The sequence below is a fragment of the Pipistrellus kuhlii genome, unplaced genomic scaffold (assembly GCF_014108245.1).
Source record: "Pipistrellus kuhlii isolate mPipKuh1 unplaced genomic scaffold, mPipKuh1.p scaffold_m20_p_1, whole genome shotgun sequence".
In the NCBI taxonomy this organism is placed as follows: Eukaryota; Metazoa; Chordata; class Mammalia; order Chiroptera; family Vespertilionidae; genus Pipistrellus; species Pipistrellus kuhlii.
The window spans coordinates 12952541-12975014 of record NW_023425404.1 but is presented as its reverse complement, the minus strand read 5'-3'; the positions used below and the strand labels follow the sequence as shown (position 1 = coordinate 12975014).

The 22474-nt window shown below is 38.1% G+C and overlaps 1 protein-coding gene across 13 annotated transcripts in view; it reads right to left on the bottom strand.

Annotated features, from left to right (window-relative positions):
• Positions 1–22474, bottom strand: part of NUMB (NUMB endocytic adaptor protein) — a 115579-nt gene that overhangs the window by 15573 nt on the left and 77532 nt on the right. For 8 of the 13 annotated variants that reach the window (XM_036432021.2, XM_036432042.2, XM_036432086.2 and 5 more), the window contains 2 exons: positions 17591–17623; positions 128–202 (listed from right to left, as the gene is read on the bottom strand). In XM_036432021.2, coding sequence (XP_036287914.1) covers positions 128–202; positions 17591–17623 — 108 coding nt within the window. Of the gene's footprint in view, positions 1–127; positions 203–12466; positions 12570–17590; positions 17624–22474 lie in introns of all 13 variants that reach the window. The other 5 variants (XM_036432068.2, XM_036432102.2, XM_036432077.2 and 2 more) reach the window with 3 other exon arrangements.

The window sequence follows — 22474 nt, the reverse complement described above, 5'->3', positions numbered from 1 at the left end:
TTAGAAGATTGTACTTTGGACAAAGTGAAGGGTACAAAGTGACTACAACTGCTTAATGGCACTATAATTGATCATTAGGAATTAAAAAGACATATGAGCAGTTACATTTAAGTTTGTAAAGATTTACCTTAGTTTTTTCATCCACAACTCTGAGTCCATCAGCTGATACCCACAGGACTGCCTTAACAGCTTTCTTTCCAGTCTTTTAAGAGAAACCAAAAAAGAAAGAAGAAGAGACACACATATAATGTATGTTTTTAAAAGTTATCTTCGATAGAAAATACTGACTTCTGCCTTCCAAAATTCACATGTACAAATGGAGTCCAGGAGAGGTGCCCAAAGCCATATACTCAAACCAAACTGCAGAAACATTCAGGAAAAGGCAAGCCAAAGCCATTATTTTAGAAACACGATGCACAACAATACAATAAAAGTAAGTAAAGGGGAGGGGATATATTAAAACCAAGATACCACATTCCATAAAGGGCAAAGAATTCATAAGTAGATTCTTCACCCATTTAAAAAATAAACCAAGAAAATCACGAGTCAGATAAATTTACATACATAAGGAGTTACACCACAAGTAGCTTCTATGAGTGTATTTAGAGTAAGAAGTAATATGTGAGTCTAAATTGAAATGCAGACCATTTTACTACCATGTGACCCCAATGTATATAGCAGGACCTTAATCATCTGAAATTTTCATGTTAAAAACCCAAGAATTTTTCATTCTTTCTTTAACAGTCTTTAAAACCATTATTTTTTCTCCCAGGATTTAGAACTAGTTTAGTTTTTAATTTGACATTAAATGCATGGAGACATTTTGGAGACATAGGAGCATTAAAAAGCTGTTGAAAATATTGTTACTATGACATGAATTCTTCTTACTGCTAAGAAAAGACTTCTTTTGCACATAAGAATCACATGGGGAAAAAGCTGATATATAATTTCTTCTGTGATGGAATGAAAATAGGAGAGTGGGAGTTTGTAATAGCAATTTTACAGCTTTCTTTCTTTCTAACTGCTCCAAGGATATGAGCAAAATAAAACAAAAGAAAAATGAAAGGTGAGGATATCAAAACATCATAAAAAGAATACATCAAAAGGGATCAGCTACTAAAAGTTGGAGCAGCAGCTTCTAGAAGGGACAAGGAAAGATAAAGAAACGTCTACCATTCTCCTGTGTGTGTGTCCAAATTCAACACTCCTCAGTAGGGAAGACATGGCCTTATTTAAATGAGCTGTGTGATCCCCCCGGAATCACCATCTCCATCACCACCACACATCTGATGAGAGCCTTTTATATGCCAAAGAGTGGAAATACTGTACTTGAATTTACAGCCCATAAGGTGATACTCAGAAAAACAAAAGATAAATAATATAGTGATGAGTGCTATAGAACTGAAAGCAATCCTATATAATAAAACACTAATATGCAAATCGACCAAACGGCATAATGACCAATTGCTATGACACAAACTGACCACCAGGGGGAGATGCTCAATGCAGGAGCTGCCCCCTCGTGGTCAATGTGCTCCTACAGAAGCCAAGCTTATGGTTGGCAAGTGCAGCAGCAGTGGTGGGAGCCTCTCCTGTCTCGGCAGCAGCACTACATCCTCAGCGGACATCCCCTAGAGGTCCCGTACTGTGAGAGGGCACAGGCTGGGCTGAGGGATGCGCACCCCGCCTCGCCCCCATGCACAAATGTTGTGTATAATAATATCAGAGAGCAGGCGTGGTCAAATCTGTGGAATCTAAGAAGGTTGTTCAAAGGAGAAGACAGAATTGGGTACTGAAATAATTTTTTTACATGTCCTAGATGGGAGTAAGGAGGGAGGTAACTGATAGAAGTAGTGGACATAACAGGCAGGAAAAAAAAAAAGCAAAATAGGACATGGCAAATCTGAGCTCTCTAAATATTGGCTTGAAAGTATGATGTGTTTTTGTTTTGTTTTGTTTGAGTGAGCAAGGCATGGTGGGAGAGAAAGAATATGAAAGGCCTAGGCACAGAGGGCCTGTGGGCCTTCAAAAGAATTTCATCTTAGTTCTGGGGGCAATTAGAAGCTACTGGAGGAATTTAAACACAACTAAACAGATTTGCATTTTTAAAACATCATTCTGGCAGCAGAGTAGAGGGACTGGGAAAAAACAGGAGGCAAAAAGACCACAAGATTTCAGGTCAGAGAAAATGAGGGTTGAGCTTCTTGATTAAGACTGAGATGGAGAAGAGCAAATTTTACATGGTAATTATAAGGGAGAAGTTGAGGATTCCTATAGGTTCCTAGCTTGGGTAACTGGGTAGGGAGGTTAATTTAAGATAGAGAATAGAGGAGCCTGGCTGGTGTTGCTCAGTGGTTGAATGTCTACCCATGAACCAGGTCAGGGTTTGATCCAGCTCGGGGCACATGCCCAAGTTGCAGGCTCGATCCCCAGTAGGGGGCATGCAGGAAGCAGCCAACTGATGATTCTCATCATTCATGTTTCTATCTTCCCCCTTCCTCTCTCTGATATCAGTAAAAACATGTTTTAAAAAGAGAGAATAAAAGAGATGCAAAAACAAGTTTAAGAAGGGAAAGAATAGGACTTCAATTTTAGATAAGCAAAATTTGAGATGTCTGTGCAACATCAAGGTTAAGATGTCCAACAGGTAATTGAAAAATAGGTCTGAAGCTCAATAGAGAACTCTAGATGGAATTTTTGATTTGAGAGACATCAATCATGGGAATAACAGAAGGACCAAGGCTAGAAGAGACTATCAATAATTAAAGAAGTGGGAAAAGTTAAGTCCTTGAAACAGAGAAAAGAAATAACCAGAAGGACAGGAAAATGGGTGATTGAAACTAAGGGAGAAGGGTTTCAAGAAGTAATGAGGTGGCCGAAACCGGTTTGGCTCAGTGGATAGAGCGTCTGCCTGCGGACTGAAAGGTCCCAGGTTCGATCCCGGTCAAGGGCATGTACCTTGGTTGCGGGCACATCCCCAGTAGGGGATGTGCAAGAGGCAGCTGATCGATGATTCTCTCTCATCGATGTTTCTAACTCTCTATCCCTCTCCTCTTCCTCTCTGTAAAAAATCAATAAAAAATATATTAAAAAAAAAAGAAGAAGTAATGGGGTGGTCCAAGATGTCAAATGTTGCACAGTGATCAAATAAGAAAAGATTTGAAAAGTGTCCATTTGATTTAGCAATGAAGACACAGTATAGTGATAGAAGTTGTGTGGTTAATTTTATCTGTCAAATTGGCTAGGCTATGGTTGCCCAATTGTTGGGTCAAACACAAGTCTAGATATTGCTGTGCAGGTATTTTGTATGTGTGATTAACATTTACAATCAATGGACTTTATTTTATTTTTATTATTATTATTTTTTTATTTTATTGATTTTTCACAGAGAGGAAGAGAGAGGGATAGAGAGTTAGAAACATCGATGAGAGAGAAACATCGATCAGCTGCCTCTTGCACACTCCCCACTGGGGATGCGCCCGAAACCAAGGTACATGCACCTGCCTGGAATCGAACCCGGGACCTTTCAATCCACAGGCCGACACTCTATCCACTGAGCCAAGCCAGTCCTGGCCAATCAATGGATTTTAGGTAAAGGAGATTACTCTGATAATATGGTGGAAGAAGACTCATCCAATCAGTAGAAGGCCTTACGGGTAAAAACAGGTTTCCCAGGAGAAGAAATTCTGCCTGAAGTCTATAACACTGAAATTCTACCTGTTTCTAGCCCGCTGGCCTACCCTATAGATTTCAGACTTGCCAGCCCCACAAATGTATGAACTAATTCTTAAAATCAACACCCCCTTTCTAAACATATGTAGAGATAGATAATCTAAATACATATGAGAGAGAAACAGATGGTGGCTCTGTCTCTGGAAGGTCCTGATTAATCCAGAGGTGGAAGACAAATACGGATGGGTTGAGAAGCAAATGAAAGGCAAGAAGAGTCTATGAGTATTAAATATGCTCTCTGAAAAAGCTTTTCTACAAAAAGGAGAGCTATTGGGTAATGGTAGACAGGCACATGATCCGGGGAAGTCTTTAAGAATTGTGATAAACTAGCATGATATACCAAAAATAGAATGAAGGTAAATATGAGTCTGAATTTAGTGCCACTATTCATAAGCTTAGTAAGTTATGTCGTCCTCTGAGCTTCCATTTCTTCATCTGTAAAGTATCTGCAGGGTTGGTAAAAGGATCAGAGATATATGCAGTACCTGAAATTTAACAGGGTAATGAATAATTGACAGCCATTTATCATCATTATGTTATTAATAAACCTGAAAAAAAAACCCTCCCAACAGTAAAGCTTTTTGAAAGAGTGATACCTTCAACAACAGATCATGCTTACATGCTGAATGGGAAAAGATGGAGACGAAAAGCCCAAGAAAAACAGAAGAATAATTTAGAAAACAGTCACCCAGGAGGTGGGACAGGATGGGGCTGGAGTACAAGTTTTAGAGAGAAAGATGTCCCCTTCCTTGAAATGGAGGGATGGAGTGAGGCTATACAGAAAGGAAGACAGAGTTGTAAAGGAGGGAATGGCGAGTGGAGGAAGTTTACTGAGAGAGCCACAGATTCATCTGTGAAGGAAATGAGATCACTTGCTTTACTTGGCTAGCAAGAGGAAGGGAGACGTGCAGAGTAAAAGAAAGACTTCCAATAGCCGTCTAGAGGCAGTGAAGCATAGAAACTCAGCGCATAGACTCTGAAACCAGGCTGCTGAGTTTAAATTCTGGTTCTGCCACTTACTGTGTGACCAAGGGCAAACTACTCCACTTTCCTATGCTTCAGTTTCCATACCTGCATAATGATGCTAATAATCTTATATACCTCATGGGATTACTATGAGGATTAAATGAATTAACATATGAAAAAGGTTTAGAACTAGGGTGGGTCATATAATTTTCTGTCCAAACTGGGACCTTTTGAAAGTGAAGCAGGTGTTATATTGGGGCTGTTCCAGGAAAACTGGGACAATCATCATCCCACCAACAATGGTATCTACCCATATTTAACCAACACTTAAGTAGCAGTCAGGATTTTGCTAGAAGGTAAATTCTGTGAGGGCAGCCTTGTTTCCATCACTGCTATATCCTTGGAGCTCAGGACAGTGCCTGGCAGAGCAGGAGTTTGAAGGAATAAATGTGCTAAGTACCCGCTGGAGGAAATAGGAAATGGCTGATTAGAAGACTGCCGTTGACATGGAGATCCTGTGTAAGAAATGTAACTGTGAAGTTTTATTAATCTGCTTACTGGTTACTACAATTGTAGCCTGCAATATTCAATATCCGAGCCAACAGATTAGATATACTTCAAGGAGTTGGGAGGCTGAAGGTGGGAAAAATAAAAGGCAGTTTTAAAATGGGATTATTCCCCACTTAGTCTCCTTATCATATATAGGGAATTATAAAATTTTCTTGGCCCAATTATACTGTCATAGAAACATCTCTACTTTTTGAGGAATGTCTCTTTCTTTCTTTCTTTCTTTCTTTCTTTCTTTTTCTTTCTTTTTTTCCTTTTTGAGAGGAAGGGCAAGGGAGAGAAGAGCAAGTATCAATAGATGTTGAGGGAAATATTGATTGGTAGCCTCTCACATACACCTCACCTGGATCAAACCCACAACCTAGGTGTGTGCCCTGACCAGGGATCGAACCCACCATCTTCTGGTGTATGGGATGAAGTTCCAACCAACTGAGCCATACTGGCCAGGGCTTGAGGTATGTCCTTATAATGGTGGTGTGCTGACCTATCAGTTAGGCACTGTATTTGTCATATTTCATAGCCTCTAATCTCCCTAAAGGGGGGAAGAAAACAAACATAAAGTCTTTCTGCAGTTGTTCATACTCCTGGGGCTGGTACTCGGATGCTACTCTAGTTTGCCACTTATACCAGGTACTGAGATATTAAGGCTCAGAGAACCTGTAGTTGAAATTAAGTTCAGACTTCCCTCCCAGATTCTATAGTAGCAATGCTTCTGTATTATTTGTGAACTTTTCTTTTATTCTGATAATATAAACTAGGATACCTAAGAAACTTTTAGAAAATGATAAAAGTCACAGAGAGAAGATAAAAGTTCTTGCTCTTGTTTTGTTTGCCTAAAACTATACACTTAAGCTAATCTCAAGGAGATAAAACCAAGATAGCTAACCAAATGATAATAAACTAAACTAAGCTAAAAATAACTAAGTATAAAATGTAGAATTTACATACATCTTAGTGATGCAAACACTTTTTTTTTTTTTTTTTTTTTTTTAGAATAAAGTAAGTTTTATTCAGGTAGAGATAAAGAGAGAGGCCAGGTGATGGGTGCTGCTATGAAAGAAGCGAAAAGTACATGTCCACTAGAGGGTGAGTTTGCCACAATCGGAAGGAAGGGAGGGAGGGAGGGAGGGAGGGAGGGAGGGAGGCAGGCAGGCAGGCAGGCAGGAAGGAAGGAAGGAGACCACATAGTACTTCAGAATCTAAAACGAGGTAGGGGTAATGCAGGTGAGAGACATTCAGAATTACTTCATCACCACTGTTTCAACACTTTCTATTTTAATATCATAACAATTTCAAGTTTATTGGTAAAATTCACACTGACTAGTGTCAACATACAAAAAACAGTTTTACAACAAAGAGAAAATTGCTTATTCTTGAGGAAAGAAAATGAATCTAAAATGGAGAGCACTTCAAATTTAAACTGGTGAAATCTGAGCAGAAGGCTCAAGCTCACCTATGAGTGAACAATGACAAATGTTAAGTATAACTTTCAGGTAACCACTCAACTCTCTAATATCCAACTTAGAATTTTAAACTTATCTTCTGCCTTAAATACCTTTTACTATGGGTAGATATAAACCAACACAGAAATTAAGCAGGCTGATACTGGAGAAAATGATAGCAGGTAGTGATTAGATCCATTACAATTTACTATGTCAGGAAACTAACATGGAAAGAGAAACGCACAGGCAATCTTAACATGAAAACACCAGTGAAGAAACAATGGTTGTAAAAATAACACAGAAATAATAACATAAACAAGCTCAATTCACTGTAAGATCACTCTCTCTAAATCTAAAAGCTACCCACAATAAAAGGCAATTGAAACAACTAATTACAATAAAAAATGCCATCTACCTATCTATAAACCTATCTGAAGTAGACACCATTTAAATAAAAAGAAATTGAAAAAGGATGAAGATCACAAGTTAGTGATATCTTCAGTAGGCTGACAGATCCTTACAGTTGATCTTTCATTTTACATATTGGTGTTAGTTAGAAAAGTTCTTCAGGTCTCCAATTGGAGAAATAAGTTTTTAAATTGTTTAAATCAGAGATTGGCAAACTTTTTACGTGACGGACCAGATAAATATTTAAGGCTTTGCATGCCATACACTCTATGCCATGACTACTTTGCCACTGTAGCACAAAAGCTGCCATAGACATTAGTAAACAAATTGACATGGCTTTTTTCCAATAAAACTTTATTCAACAAAACAAGTAATGTGCCACAGATACTGACCTGATGTAAATTACTGTAACCCCTGAAAAGTGAACATTAATTAAATCTTTTTGAAAAGACAGTTCATTATATTAAAATCTTAAACTTGTTTAGAATTATGTCCCTGGATGATTTTTCTTTTCCATTTTGTTTTTTTCAAATGTGTTTATCTCCTATTATTTTAAACTATATATCAGATCTCAGGTGCTTTCCAGCTCTACAGTACTATGATTCCCAAAATCCCAGTGAGGTAAGAGCATGCAATTAAATAACAAACAGAAGTAATATTTGGAAGCAAAACAATTCTGTTGGGCATATAAGGGCAAAAAGGTTAAGCAGATGTCCTAAGGTAAGCCAACGTAAAGACATGCTATAGAGACACATGGAAGCATAATTTGGCACAGCTATGAGGTGTTACAAAGCAACAGCAGCCACCAGTTCAGGCAGGAGGGGCAGAGCATGTCACTCTTTCTGAGTAATAGAGATTTTCCATTCTAGTTTACAAAGCTCTTTCTGCTACAAACCAGAGGCCATTAAGGCATCCAATTTGTAGAGAATCATGGATTAGTCTTCTTGTCACACCTATACACAGAGATAACCATCATTACAGAGTAATAATATATTCACAGACAACCATGACATGGTGTGCTTGTAATAAATGAAAAGATTTCTTTCTTTTTGTAGGAAACATGGCTTCATTTTTAAACATGACAAGGGCCTTAAAGTCTTACAGTGTGATGACATTTGAATTTCTGAACGTAATTGTGTACTAAACAGATTTGGTTTTATAATTCTAAGATACAGTGAGTATTCCTCAAAGGACAAAGCAGTGAAGGGAAAGAAATGCAGCTTTCTCCAGGATTTGAGACAGGCACTAACTCTAATGACTGCTTCAATAAAAGTGCAGTAAACTTTCATCTGGGACACTAATATACACTATTTCCTGTATTTTCTTAAGCGAGAGAGGAGGACTTTTGGAGAAAATAAGGATAGTAGCATATCATGAACCAAAAAGCAAAGGAGAGAAATTTGAAGACAATTTAGCTCTCCTAGTTTGCCAAATCACTTTTAATCGAGGAGAGGTGGGAAACCCATAAATTATTCTAATATTAAATTCTTATTTCAAACGTTTGTAATAGCAGAAATGAAAAATCCACAGGCATCTCAAATTCAGTTTCTTCAAAACCAAATTCATCATACCTCCTCTCACAATGAATGATTTCCCCAACCCTTGGTCATGCATGCCTGAAACATGGGTCTTATCTTCTGTTTCTTTCGTATATCCATAAGTTAAATGAATGATCGGGTTGGTCTCCTCCTCCCAATGATTCTGTTAATGCTGTTCCTTCTGTCTGAAACGCCTTCCTCTTCTAAGTTTAACCAGAAGTCATAGTTTTAAGTCAGCCTTCGGTGCTATTTCCTCTCAGAAACCTTCATCACAACCTCTCACATTATTCCTTTGTTCTCTTGGTACGTTAATGTTACACAATTTGCTAACCATTTTTTAAATCTGTCTGATTTCTCTCACTACAAGGTGAACTTGAAACCAGTGCATTTGTCATTCATTCATTTTTTTCATTCACTAACTCAAATATTTTGGAGCAATTACTATGGATCACAGACTATTCTAGGTATTGAAGACTCAGCAGTGAACAAAACTTTAGTCGAGGATGTCTGTCCTCAGAAAGTTAGGTTTTAGTGAGGAAGAGATGAACAATAAGTAAAATGTATGGTATGACAAATGGTGATATGCCCAATCAAAGAAAAATAAAGCTAGGAAGGAAAATAGTGTGTGGACACAGAGGAGCATGGTATTAGGAATTTAAAATAGGGTCCTCGCCGAAACCGGTTTGGCTCAGTGGATAGAGCGTCTGCCTGCGGACTGAAAGGTCCCAGGTTCGATTCCGGTCAAGGGCATGTACCTTGGTTGCGGGCACATCCCCAGTAGGCAGTAGGGGATGTGCAAGAGGCAGCTGATCGATGATTCTCTCTCATCAATGTTTCTAACTCTCTATCCCTCTCCTCTTCCTCTCTGTAAAAAATCAATTATATATATATATATATAGTGCTTTCCCCCATTAGGTTTTTTAAAAAGCTAACTAAATAAAAAATAAAATAAAATAAAATAGGGTAAATAAAATAGGGTCCTCACTGAGAATGGGGCTTTTGAACAAAGAATGGAAAAATATAGCAAGTGGTTGAGGTGGAAGCATACCTGGTGTGTCCAAGGAATAGCAAGGAAACTAGCTAGTGTGAATGGAACAGAGGGGGCAAGAGTGAGAGTGGGAGAAGACAGGAAAAGAAACAGAGGGAATTCATGTACAGTGGCCTACAAGGCCCAAAAGGCTCTGAATAGGTCAGGAAACTACTGAAGGATCTAGGGTGGGGGAGCAACACAATCAGACCTCTATCTGTCTTAGAAAGAGCACTCAGGCTGATATCTTGAGAACAGATGGTAGAGGAGCAACAATGAAACAGAGAAAACAGAACACTACTGCAATGATTCAGCTGAAAGGAGAAGCTGGCTTGGACCAGGGCAACAGTGGTGGAGATAGTGAGACAGAAACTGTTGATGGAATGGATACAGGGTATAGGAGAGAAAGGAGTAACCATAAGATCCAGAATTTTTGGCTGGAGCACAGGGATAGTTGCTGTATGTGAGTTGGAGAAAATGAGGGGAGAGTAGCTTGAGAAAGAAAGAAAGAATTTTGGTTAGTGTGAGATATCTGTGAAATGTTTAATGATGATGATGATAACGATACCTAACACCCAATATGGCAAAGTTTTTAATCTTTTTTTAAAATCTTCACAAGATTAAGTATTTAATCTTCACAACAATCCCATAAGGTTGGTATTATCATCTTTTTAAAAAATAGATTTTTATTTATTTCAGAAAGCAAGGGAAAGGGAGAGACAGAAATATCAATGCTAAGAACCATCAATCAGCCACCCCCTGACATCCCCCACTAGGGATCCAGTCTGCAACTTGGGCATGTGACCTGACCAGAATTGAACTGTGACCTCCTGGTTCATAGGTCAATGCTAAACCACCGAGCCATGCTGGTGGGCTATTATCTTTTTTTTGTTTTTTTTTTTCCATAGGTGGAAAAACTGAGGTACAGAGAGTTAAGAACCTTTCCCAAGGTTACAAGCTAGTAAGTGGTTGAACCAGGATTAAATGCAAACAATCTGGCCCCCTAAATTCTGTGCCCTTGACCCTATGCTATACTGCTTCTAAGATATAAACCACTACAGAGTTTGGGGGAGACGTCTGGAGATAAAAATTTTAAAATCACAGAACTAGAAACAATATTTAAACCCATGACACTATGAGATCATCAGGGAGAGGTAGAGTTAGAGAAGAGTTCACAGAGATAGGCAGCATTATCTATCCTATATAATAAAAGCCTATTATGCTAAGTGTCCAATTGTTCAACCAATCAAAGTGTAATATGCTAATGATATGCTAAGGCAGCTCAACCACCCACTATCACGTGCACTGACCACCAGGGGGCAAATGCTCCAACCAGTAGATTAGTTTGCTGCTGGGGTCTGGCCAGTCTGGACTGAGTGAGACAGGCCAGACACGCCCTGGAGCCCTCCCACAGACCCTTCCCAGCCACCAGACTTATCGGTCCCAATCAGGACTGGGTGAGATGGCCCTGACCAGCCCCAGCCAGGTGAAGGGATCTCCCACCCCTGCACGAATTCCATGCTCTGGGCCTCTAGTATATATATATAAAATCCTAATATGCAAATAGACCGAACGGCCGAACAACTGGTCACTATGACATGTGACCACCAGGGGTGTGGAACATGGTGAGCATTAGCCACAGCAGATGGTGGAGCAGGTGATCAGGGGTGCCAGACCAGGGCGGGGCACAGGTCACTATCATTGGGTTGAACCTCTGGTGGTTACTGAAAATTTTTTGCTCCCATGTGTCATAGCCCCACCTGGTGCTCACACCTGCTGTTGGCGCCCACCCCACTTGCATCCACTTCTGGTGCCAGATCCACTGCTCACACCCACTGCTGGTGCCTACCCGCCCTGATCGCTCCTGAGGGGTGATTGGGGCAGCAGCTATTGCTCACACCTGCTGATGGCACCAGCTCCACTGCACCTGCTGCTGGCACCAGCCCCAATCACTCTGCGCCATCACCACATGGGAGCAGTGGCAGTGGGAGAGGGGCTGCCAGCAGAAAGGGGACCTGGGGCCGTGGCAGGAGGGACTGGGTGGGGGCATGGAGGATGGGCCAAGAGCTGCCCCTATGCCCACCACAACCTCGCAGCCCACAGTTCCTTTCAAGATGCACAAATTCATGCACTGGGCTCCTAGTCCTATATAATAAAAGGCTAATATGCAAAGTGACTGAATGGCGGAATGACCAGTTACTATGATGCGCACTGACCGCCAGGGAGGCAGAAACTCCCACAGGGGGAGTGCCGCTCAACCAGAAGCCAGGCTCACGGCTGGCAAGTGCAGTAGCAGCAATACTAAGGACCTGGGCTGTGAGAAGGTACAGGCCGGGCTGAAGGATCCCCAAGTGCACAAGATTAGTGCACTGGGCCTCTAGTAAAAAAGACAAGAGTATGATCCCTGAACTCCACGGAACTGAAGTGTTTCAAGGCAGGGTGAGGAATGGGCTACGTCAAATGCTGCTGATAGGTTGGATGAGAGACCATTGGAAGAGGGACGAATTGTCCAGTGGTGAGGGCAAAAGTCTGATTAAATGAGTTTAACAAAGGAAGGGAGAACAGGAACTGAAAGCACAAAGAAGATACCTTTTTTTTTTTTTTTAAAGGATGGCTTGTGTTTTATGCTAATGAATGATCCACTAGACAAAGAAAGCTGATTGTGGAGGAAACAGAGGGTAGCATTGCTAGAATAAGGAAGAGCTGGAATGATTAGAACCTACTGGAGGAGCTGGTCTCAGCCAGCAGCGGTGCATCCCTGGTGTAGGAGGGAAAAGAGAGCATACAGGCATGGATGCAGGTAGGTGAGTAGATTTGGAAGTGCCACATGAGAGTTTTCTTCTGATTGAATCTACTTTTTTTCAGTGAAGTAGGAGGCAAGGTGATCAGCTGAAAGAGAGAACAAAGTAAGAAATTCTGGAGGTTTAAGAAAGAGAAGGAGGTGCCAAATAGTCATCTAAAAATAGAGTAAATGGACTAAAAAATGTAGACTGTCTTGCTTATCTTTGTATCTGCATAGCATAGCACAGTCCCTAGCATGTTTTGGATACCAACTATGACTTAAAGCTTGAGAACCACTGGGTTTTCATGAATACAAATTTTAAAAAACTCCAAAGGTTATTGATTTTTTTAAATCTAGAAAAGGTCTGTGACCAGGGCATGTGACATACTAGTTGCTTATGTCACAGGAAATAATGAAACCAAGGATGAATGGGAATCTTCTGATTACTCTTAGGACTTTTTGTTGTTCTTCCGGAATGTGTTATAATGTATTTCAAAAAGAAAAATAAACCAAATCCCAAAAATGCATCAATAAAATGCAAGGAAAATAAAATTTAAAGAAGAAAGGGATTGGGAATTAAAAAAAAACCAAAAAAACAAAAAAACCAGGAAGGAATGAAAGGAAAGAGGTAGCAGCTATTATAATACTTTTAAAGAAAAGGATCCAGAATGAAAATAAGCACTAAGCACAATTTGTCATAGAGGAGAAATTTGGGAAATCTAAAATAGAGTGAACATGAGAATATCCTGATTTAAGTGGGTCATAAGTACCACGAAATGTCTTATTCTTGAGAATTAGGTGAAATCAATATAACCATACATTATATTTAAACCATGAATTCTCTAAAACATAACCATTTCTATAATGGCATTTAATAATCATGAAAGCATAAAAACTTGAAAACCATATTTGGCAGTACATTAACAGGACTTACTACAAAAGATATAATTTTGGGTGATTTTTATACAGTTTGACATGGTTGCCCACTTCTTCCTTAATCAGTGACATAATAGCTTTGGGAGGAGTTCACAAACTCTCCAGGCTTAGAAGCAGGTAATAAAATGAGGGAAGCTGATTGAGTGGAAGGACAATAAGAAGTTGCAGGTATTATGGCAAATAGACAACCAAACTGCATAGTTGCTAGCTACTCAGCTCAAGCCACTGTCGTCACATAGAAAGCATGCCATTTTGCCAGACCTTCTAATTCTTTTTTAAAAAATATTTTTTAAATTGATTTCAGAGAGAAGAAGGGAGAGGAAGAGGGAGATAGAAAATCAATGCTGACAGAGAATCAATGATTGGCTGCCTCCTGCATGACCCCTACTGGGGATCGAGCCCGCAACCTGGGCATGTGCCCTTGACCAGAATTGAACCCAGGACCCTTCAATCCACAGACCAACACTATCCATTGAGCCAACCCAGCCAAGGCCAGACCTAATTCTTAAAACAGATATCTTACTTTGTACTTGCAAGCTTCCAATGTTTGAAATACTGCAACCAATTCAAATTTATAAACCATGCATAGGCCATACAACACATATTTGTGGAAAGCATTCAGACCCTTGACCTGTCTCGTGTTCTCTGCAATAAGCACTTCTTCATTAATTATAATTAAGGTATACTTGAGGAAAGCAAAGGCCAATACCTTTGAATGAGAAAACATCAATATGGTGTAGGTCAGTGGTCGGCAAACTGCAGCTCGCAAGCCACATGCGGCTCTTTGGCCCCTCGAGAGTGGCTCTTCCACAAAATACCACATATGAGCACGCACGTACAGAAGACTTCGTGGCCCTTGCGCAGAAGTCGGTTTTCGGCTCTCAAAAGAAATTCCAGTCGTTGAACTGTTGATATTTGGCTCTGTTGACTAATAAGTTTGCCGACCACTGGGCTAGGTGAAAGAACACTGCACCAGGTTTCAGAAAACGTTGGTTTCAAGGCAGGCACTGCTATTTACTACTAACTGGGTGACCTCTTTTGAATTAATTCATTCATTTGTAAAATGCAATTTCATGAACTATACTAATTCATTGAGCTGTTGTGAGTAGCACATTGGAAAGTAGGTCAAAGCATGTCATAAATTATAAAGCTCTTCATGAATACAAGTAAACGCCTGTAAGATAACAGAAAACATGTATTGGTCTTAGCCACTAGGTTCCTGGCATAGAGCTCCTAAAACCCCTGTAAATTCTTAAGTGATTAAAGCATTATGAACATCTCTTGTTCTAATATTTGGTCTTTGACCCGTTCTTGACATAAGGACCCTAAAACCCTTATAAATTCTTAAGTAGTAAGAGCACTATGAAAACCTTTTGTTCTAATGAGACGTCTCTGGGTGGCCTCCTGGATGAGGGCTGGTCACTAGTAAGAACAAGCCCTGATTAGAAGCTTGGAATTTCCAGCCCCACTCCCTATTCTTCAGGAAGGGAAGAGGAGCTGAAAAGAAATAACTGATCATGCATACGTGAGAAAGTTTCCATAAATCCCAACATTACGAGGTTCAGAGAGCTTCCAGGTTGGCAAACACATACACACTAGGAGGGTGACACACCCCAACTCCACAGGGACAGAAGCTCTTTAGCTTGGGACCCGCCCAGACCTCTTCATCTGGCTGTTCATCTTTATCCTTTTCAAATCCTTTGATAAACTGGTAAACGTGTTTTCCTGAGTTCTGTGAGCTGCTCTGGCAAATTAATCAAACATGAGGAAGAGATCATGGGAACCTCCAATTTGTTGCCAAACTGGACAGAAGTTGTGAGTAACCTGGAGACCTACTACTTACAATTGGCATCTGAAATAGAGGGGGAGCACCGATGTGGGACTAAGCCCTTAACATGTGTGATCTGACATTATCTCTAGGCCAGTGGTCAGCAAACTCATTAGTTAGCAGAGCCAAATATCAACAGTACAACGATTGAAATTTCTTCTGAGAGCCAAATTTTTAAAACTTATACTTCTTCTAACGCCACTTCTTCAAAATGGACTCGCCCAGGCTGTGGTATTTTGTGGAAGAGCCACACTCAAGGGGCCAAAGAGCCGCATGTGGCTCGCAAGCAATAGTTTCCTGACCACGGCTCTAGGCAATGTCAGAATTGAGTTAAATTGTATGACACCCAGTTGGTGTTTCAGAGAATTGCTTAGTGGGGGGGAAATTTCCACATATTTGGTGAACGGAATTGAAGTGTTTTGTGTGAATAGTAAGCAGGACACAGAAGAAAAACTCACAGGAGGCAGATTGAACTAAGTTTTTCTAATACAATGGTTTTAAAAAGAGATATAGATGGGAGGTCTAAACATTTTATATAACCATGTTCAGTCAATTCCTCATAAAAATAGGAATATACAATAGATTACTTAGCTCATGGGGCTCCTTAAATATACGAAAATTATGAAATTCTTTTCAAATGTTAAGTGCTCTACAATTACTTGGTAATAGAGTACTGGCCTCATATGGCCGAAAACACAAATGAAGCTGCCTGTAATACTTCCTAAAAAGTTGAGTGTATTCCTGACTTCTCTAAAACAATGAGCAATTTGGAAAAAAATATTTCAGGTTCTCAGTTTTCCCCCTTCCCTTTTACGATGTAAGTTTACAATGGGCTAATCAGAGTCCGGTAACAGGCTGCAGTGTTGTTCCCTATGGCTAACGTCTCTGGAGGCCTGTGCCCATCAGCAGGTCATGCGGGACAGAGTAGTCAGGTCCAGGTAGCAACGTGGTGAAAAGAGGAAGCAGTTCTCCTGGCCATGACTTACAAATTCAGAATCAGGGCTGATAACTCTTACGTCTACCTACTGTTATGAAAATGTTTGATGGAAACATTTCTTGATAACTGTTGTTCTTATTATCCTGGGACCATTAAAACACACAAGATGTGAAGGCTAAGAAAGAGTGAAAATTCATGAGGAACTGTACTGGATACAAACTGCCTATTATATGTCCTATGAATTCCTCATTTTCAGCTTTTATGAAACCACAATTGGCCTAGCAAACTCAATAAGCCAAAACTCTTTCACCAGCCTATTTCTTGTAAAACTGTGAAAGTGAGTTGAATGATGGCCACCTGAAAGATTTAAAAGGCTCCAGAATAGTTTTGCATTTAAAAGTACACTTCAGGTAAGATAATGAGAGATGCTTCCCCCTGCCTCTGTTTTCCAAACTCTTTGAATGACTTTGTAATTTTAAAAATTGTGTATTAGAATAAAATCAGCCTGTCATAAAAATAATTCTCCCCGCAATAACATAAAAAGTTCTGATAGTCACATTTGTTCCTGGATGCCATTATGGGATTACTTAGCATCTTTTAAGGAAATCCCGTGGGAGTCAAACTCACTAGTATGACTTAAACATCTCCAAATAACTAAATGTTAGTTTGAACCACTAAAAAAGACTCTTTAATGCTTTAACTAATAAAAAAGTAAATTAACTAGAGATAAAGCCAAAGTTAATTACTTACTACCTTTGAAGGAGAAAGAGAATAAAAGTTTCCCAGAAGCTCTTTATTTAGTAGCATCTTTTAAGGCTAAATCTTTTAAAGTTCACTTGTAAAATAATAGGAAAACAGAGTGAATGTATAGCATAGTGATTAAGAGTGTGGGTTCCAGAGTCAGATTATCTGGGTTCAAATTTTAGTTTTTACCACTATTACATCTGTGAATGTAGGTGGATTGCTTAGGCTCTGTAGAACTTCACCTGAAATTTAACTTAGATTGAAAAAAATAGCATTGAGTGTAAACTTTGCGATACATTTAATTTTCACTTGAATTTAATATTTCTTCTCACTTCTCTGTCAATACAGAACACTAAATAAAACCCACTTCTAAAAAATTCAACTAATATGAATAGTTTTGCAATATCAAATTAAATTTAGCACCTAGTCTTAATAAAAAGGCAATCCTTTTTTAACCTACTTTGTTTATTGGACTTTCCTAGGAATCATCAGATTTAGTATCAACAGACACAGGAAATATCATAGATGGCAACTTTCCAATTCATTAATTTCCACATGTAATCAAATCAATTGCTGTATTATAAAGATACCAAAGCTGTATTTCTTTTAAAAAAAAATTTGTCAGTGCTATACTAGGGGTGTAACTCCTTATAAAACAAGCACAAATGTGGCATCAAACTTACTTTTCCAAAGAAGCCTTTGAAGAACTTCCTTTCCTGGAGGAACAGGGGGACAAGTCGAGCGCTATTATTGTATGGGCTTAATGTCCCAGGGTTTCACACCAATAAGCACATATGGAAGTTGGGTAAAGGGCAAAGTAGGAGAAGGGGAGGGAGTGAGTTTTAAAGAGTTATCCATATCAGAAGTGACATGAAAATGCAGGGAAACATACTACAGTGCCTAAGAATCCATAGAAGGAATGCGAAGAAATCAGAACCTGTATCCATGCAGAGCAATTAATTATAGTCTCTATTTACTTTTAGAACAGAGATTATCCAAATTTGGTAGCAGAGAAAAATATTAGGACATACTGGTTTCGTGAGATTTGCATTTTAAATTTCATAACAGTGAGCAGTAAATAGGAGATTAGTTCCATACACATTTTTCAATTGAAAAGTGGAAGTCATCAATTAAAAAACCCATTCACATTCAAATGACCACATAATCATACAGCAACACATACAATTAAATTAATGAATGTGCAGCAAGGGTCACTGTCAGACTTTTTCTTACTGAGTTCAAGATTTCACTTGGAGAATCCTTACTTATGCAATAGGATTAATCTGTACGTGTGCTTATCAATTCCACAGCAATCATGGGGAAATAATAAATATATTCTATTGCAAACACAGAATAAACCTCCTATAAAGAACACAGGCTAATGATTTCACTGGAGCAGAGAAAAGAAGCATATGAGAACAAAACCACATCTGTGGAGCACAACTGAAATTTAAGGATTAGGGTTTTGTTTTCTTTTTAAATGTTACTGTTTTAGAAAAAGAACTTGCATGGACAGTTATAAGTATATAATCCTAAAACTATGTACATGAGACAAACATAGCTGCTTATGGTCTCAGCACCAATTTTTAAGTATATACAAACTTTAAAACTGACCACCATTTAAAATCTGAATTTATGCAAAGATGGATTCAAATTCGCCCAAGCTAGCTTAAGTTTCTTTACATTTTCTAGATTTATACTTTACGCCTTTACTTTTTATAGTCAGTTTTTAATGATGGGCAAATATCTAGAAAAAGACAACTTTCTAAAATTTGACTCTCAATTTATAAAGTCTTTCAAACACAGTTTGCTTGCTCCCTAAGTTTTGAAAATGATAAGCAATATCAAATATTTCTATAAAATGTTTTGAACTTAAGCTAGAAAAATAATGAAGTAATTGGGGTAGTTATCACAAGACTGACATTTTATCTCTGCTGCCAAGTTTGACGACCTTAGTTTTGTTAGACTGTGAGCAACCATCAGCTTTTAAGGATGCAGCCAAAGTTAACAGATTCACCATTCTTAAGGATAGTGAGGTAAGGGAAAGAGATTCATTAATATTTAATTTAGCTTCCAGAAAAGCACTTGTTAAACATGGAGTCTGACTTCTTTTTATAAAAGATCTCAGGTGTTAATGAAAAAAGTTTACGTGCAAAATGCATAAAAAGATAGTTATTAGAGAATATATTTTTTAAACAATTAAGTTATGATTCTTTTACCTGCTAAAACAAAAAAATATATTATGAAAAAATATATCAAATAGTGAATAAAAAAAATCAACATATTAGAAACTGATAGTATAATGAAACTAGTCTAAAACCAAGACAGAGGGAGACACATTTACAGAGACAATGGGAAGAAAAGACCTTTTAAATGGAAGGGCACTTTGGATCATTGTCAAGCAATATAATCAAAGGCCTGATAGATTTTTTACGGAATAGATTGATAAATTACATTACTCCTCATGTAGCACTATGACATAAAAACACTGAAAATGAACAATAGATTATCCATAGACAGATCCCATACAATCTAAATCTCTAAGTGATTAATTTGTGAAATTATATCACAAAGTAAATGAGTTAAAAATAGCTATTAACTTTATGTACACAAAGTAAAAAACAAAACATGCTTAGGCTCCGAGGAACATATGTTTAAAATACTATTTTATTTTAGTATCTCTTCATTTGAGAATGTTGTTTGCAAATAACTTCTAATTGAAGTTAAAATAATCCTAAATGTTGAAGAGCTACTTCAAGAAAAAAGAAAACTACAATTAAAAGAAAAAAAAAAAGAAAAAAGAAAACTATACTTGCAAATTATCCTGCTTCCTTAATTTCCCATAAATTTAAAAAGCACCAGAAGGTTAGATTTTTATTTTAAAGATTGTTTAGGTGATAAGTTTAAGATGACTGTTTTGCTACTTAACTGGTACATCTAAGCTAAATCATTCTTCAAATTTTAAGTACCTGACATTCAAACTAGAAATGTTATTTTTCTTTAATCTTTAAGTTGTACACTTTTATATTTGCTTGTGTTTATTTGAAATTCTATGAGGAAGCTTTATGATCTATAAAAGTAAACAGAAACACCTCAAGAGACATAACTTTTGGCATAACATATGCATCTGGTATATTTGATTACAGATGTTTGTTAGGATCAATGTTAGGGAGAGAGGCGATTAGAATTTCTGCATAGCAAAAATATGAAAAGAAGACAAAGTCATAAATTTTTGTAATTAATATGACCTAAGAAGAACAACAAACTGAAGTTCAACTTTTTGCAACCTTCTCAGTACAGTGTTAGAGTATTTATACAAGGGGGAAGACTGAGTACAATAAATAGGAAATTGACATCAGTTAACTAAAACTTTCATCTTGTCTTTTAAAATTACATGTTCCCTATGTAAAATTATAAACAGCATTTGCTACAGGTCTCCTGGATAGGGTTGGTCTGAAAATTTTCAAAGAATTTCTTGAATGGAAAGTTCAGAAATGGCCCAGCCAGTATGGCTCAGTAGTTGAGCATGACCTATGAAGCAGGAGGTCATGGTTTGATTCCAGGTTAGGGCACATGCCTGGGTTGTAGGCTTGATCCTCAGTAAGGGGTGTGTAGGAGGCAGCCAATCAATGATTCTATCTTATCATTGATGTTTTTATCTCTCTCTCCTTCTCACTTCCTCTCTCCAAAAACCAATTAAAAAATCTTAAAAATAAATACCACAGGGAAATAAGGGTCTTTTAGAGTTATGTAAAAGGATTTAAAAACATGAAATGTAATTATGGTTATGGTGATTATTATGAGATTCAATTTGACCACATACTGAGGACTGAATTGTTTTCTATATATTCATTCCAGAAATATATTTTGAGTGGCTACTGTGTGCCAGCCACTGTTTTAAGTATAGGTATAATTTTTGTGATAAATTTGGTTCCTATTTCTGGTGAAAATAAAAACTAACTAAATTTTATAATCTAAATAGTCCTGCACTCAAATAATCATGCTTATAGTTTATCATCTTCTTGGTTAAGAAAATAAAAAGGAAAAATAAAACAAAAACATTCACTTAACTCAAAAATTAGTTTTAAAACTCAATGGTAAATAGTGACTATCTCTGGGATTGCAAGAGATTTTATGTACTGTTTTTGTTGATTTGTATTTTAAATAATGAAATTTACTACCTATATAATAAACAGATGTTTCTATTTTAAAATAAGGTTTTTCTCTTTTTTTCCATCACCATCTATCCCTCCATCTCCACTCAACTCACTCCTCCTATCCCCTGCAATCACCACCTGTTGTCTGTGCCCATGACTTCTCTCCCTCTTTTTTTTCATTATTACTCAATCCCTCCACCCTCCCAGCCCACCTCTACCTCCCAGGCAGCCTGCTCTCCCATCTATGAATCTGCCTTTATTTTGCTTGTTAGTTCAGTTTGCTCCTTAGATTCCACTTATGAGTAAAATCATATGGTATTTGTCTTTCTCTGACTGGCTTTTTAAAAAACCTAGACAGTTAAGAGGGTTAATTATGTAACTACTCACTAAACAACTTAATATCTTCTGGCTAAATTTAAACCATCCTTAGATTTTCCTCATTTAGAGAGTGAACCTGAAGCTGTACTCTGAGTTAAAAGACTTTCTAAAGGTTCATTCCACAGTGACCTTCTAACTGTAAGCTATAGAAGTTATAAGACAGAGGGGGTTGGAGGGAGCCAATGGGGGGAGAGGGGAAGGGAAACATACGTAATACTTTCAACAATAAAGAATTATTTTAAAAACAAAGTTATAAGACTTTAATAACTACTTATAGTTTGTTTCAGGTCCATCTAGTCTGTTCACCGATTTGTCTATTGCTTTCAGTCAGTAGTTTATGACGTTTTAAATGCTCTTTAGCTGTAGCTGGTTTGGCTCAGTGGATAGAGCATCGGCCTTTGGACTGAAGGGGCCTGGGTTCAATTCTGATCAAGGGCACGTAACTTGGTTGCAGGCTCCTCCCTAGCAGGGCTCTGCTCAGAGCATGTGCAGAAGGCAAGCGATGTGTTTCTCTCAACGATAATTCTGTCTTTCCGTTTCTCTTCCATTCTCTCTAAAATCAATGGCAAAATAACCTCCGGTGAGGATTAAAAAAAATAATTAAAAATAATTCCTTAAACAACTGTAAAACAACTGTAAAACAAATCATTGCAGAACATTCAACTGTTCTGCCGAAACTGGTTTGGCTCAGAGCATAGAGCATCAGCCTGCGGATTGGAAGGTCCCAGGTTCAATTCCAGTCAAGGGCATGTACCTTGGTTGCGGGCACATCCCCAGTAGGGGGTGTGCAGGAGGCAGCTGATCGATGTTTCTCTCTCATCATTAATGTTTCTAACTTTCTATCCCTCTCCCTTCCTCTCTGTAAAAAAAAAAAAAAAAAAAAAAAAAAAAATCAATAAAATATATTAAAAAAAACAAAACTTCTTAGCTAAACATCTTATTTTTCTAGTGAACTTAAAATTTTGTTAAAGAGATTGAATTTATATTTCTTGAAAAATTACATTTTCTGAAGCTGTATTTAACTGAGAAATA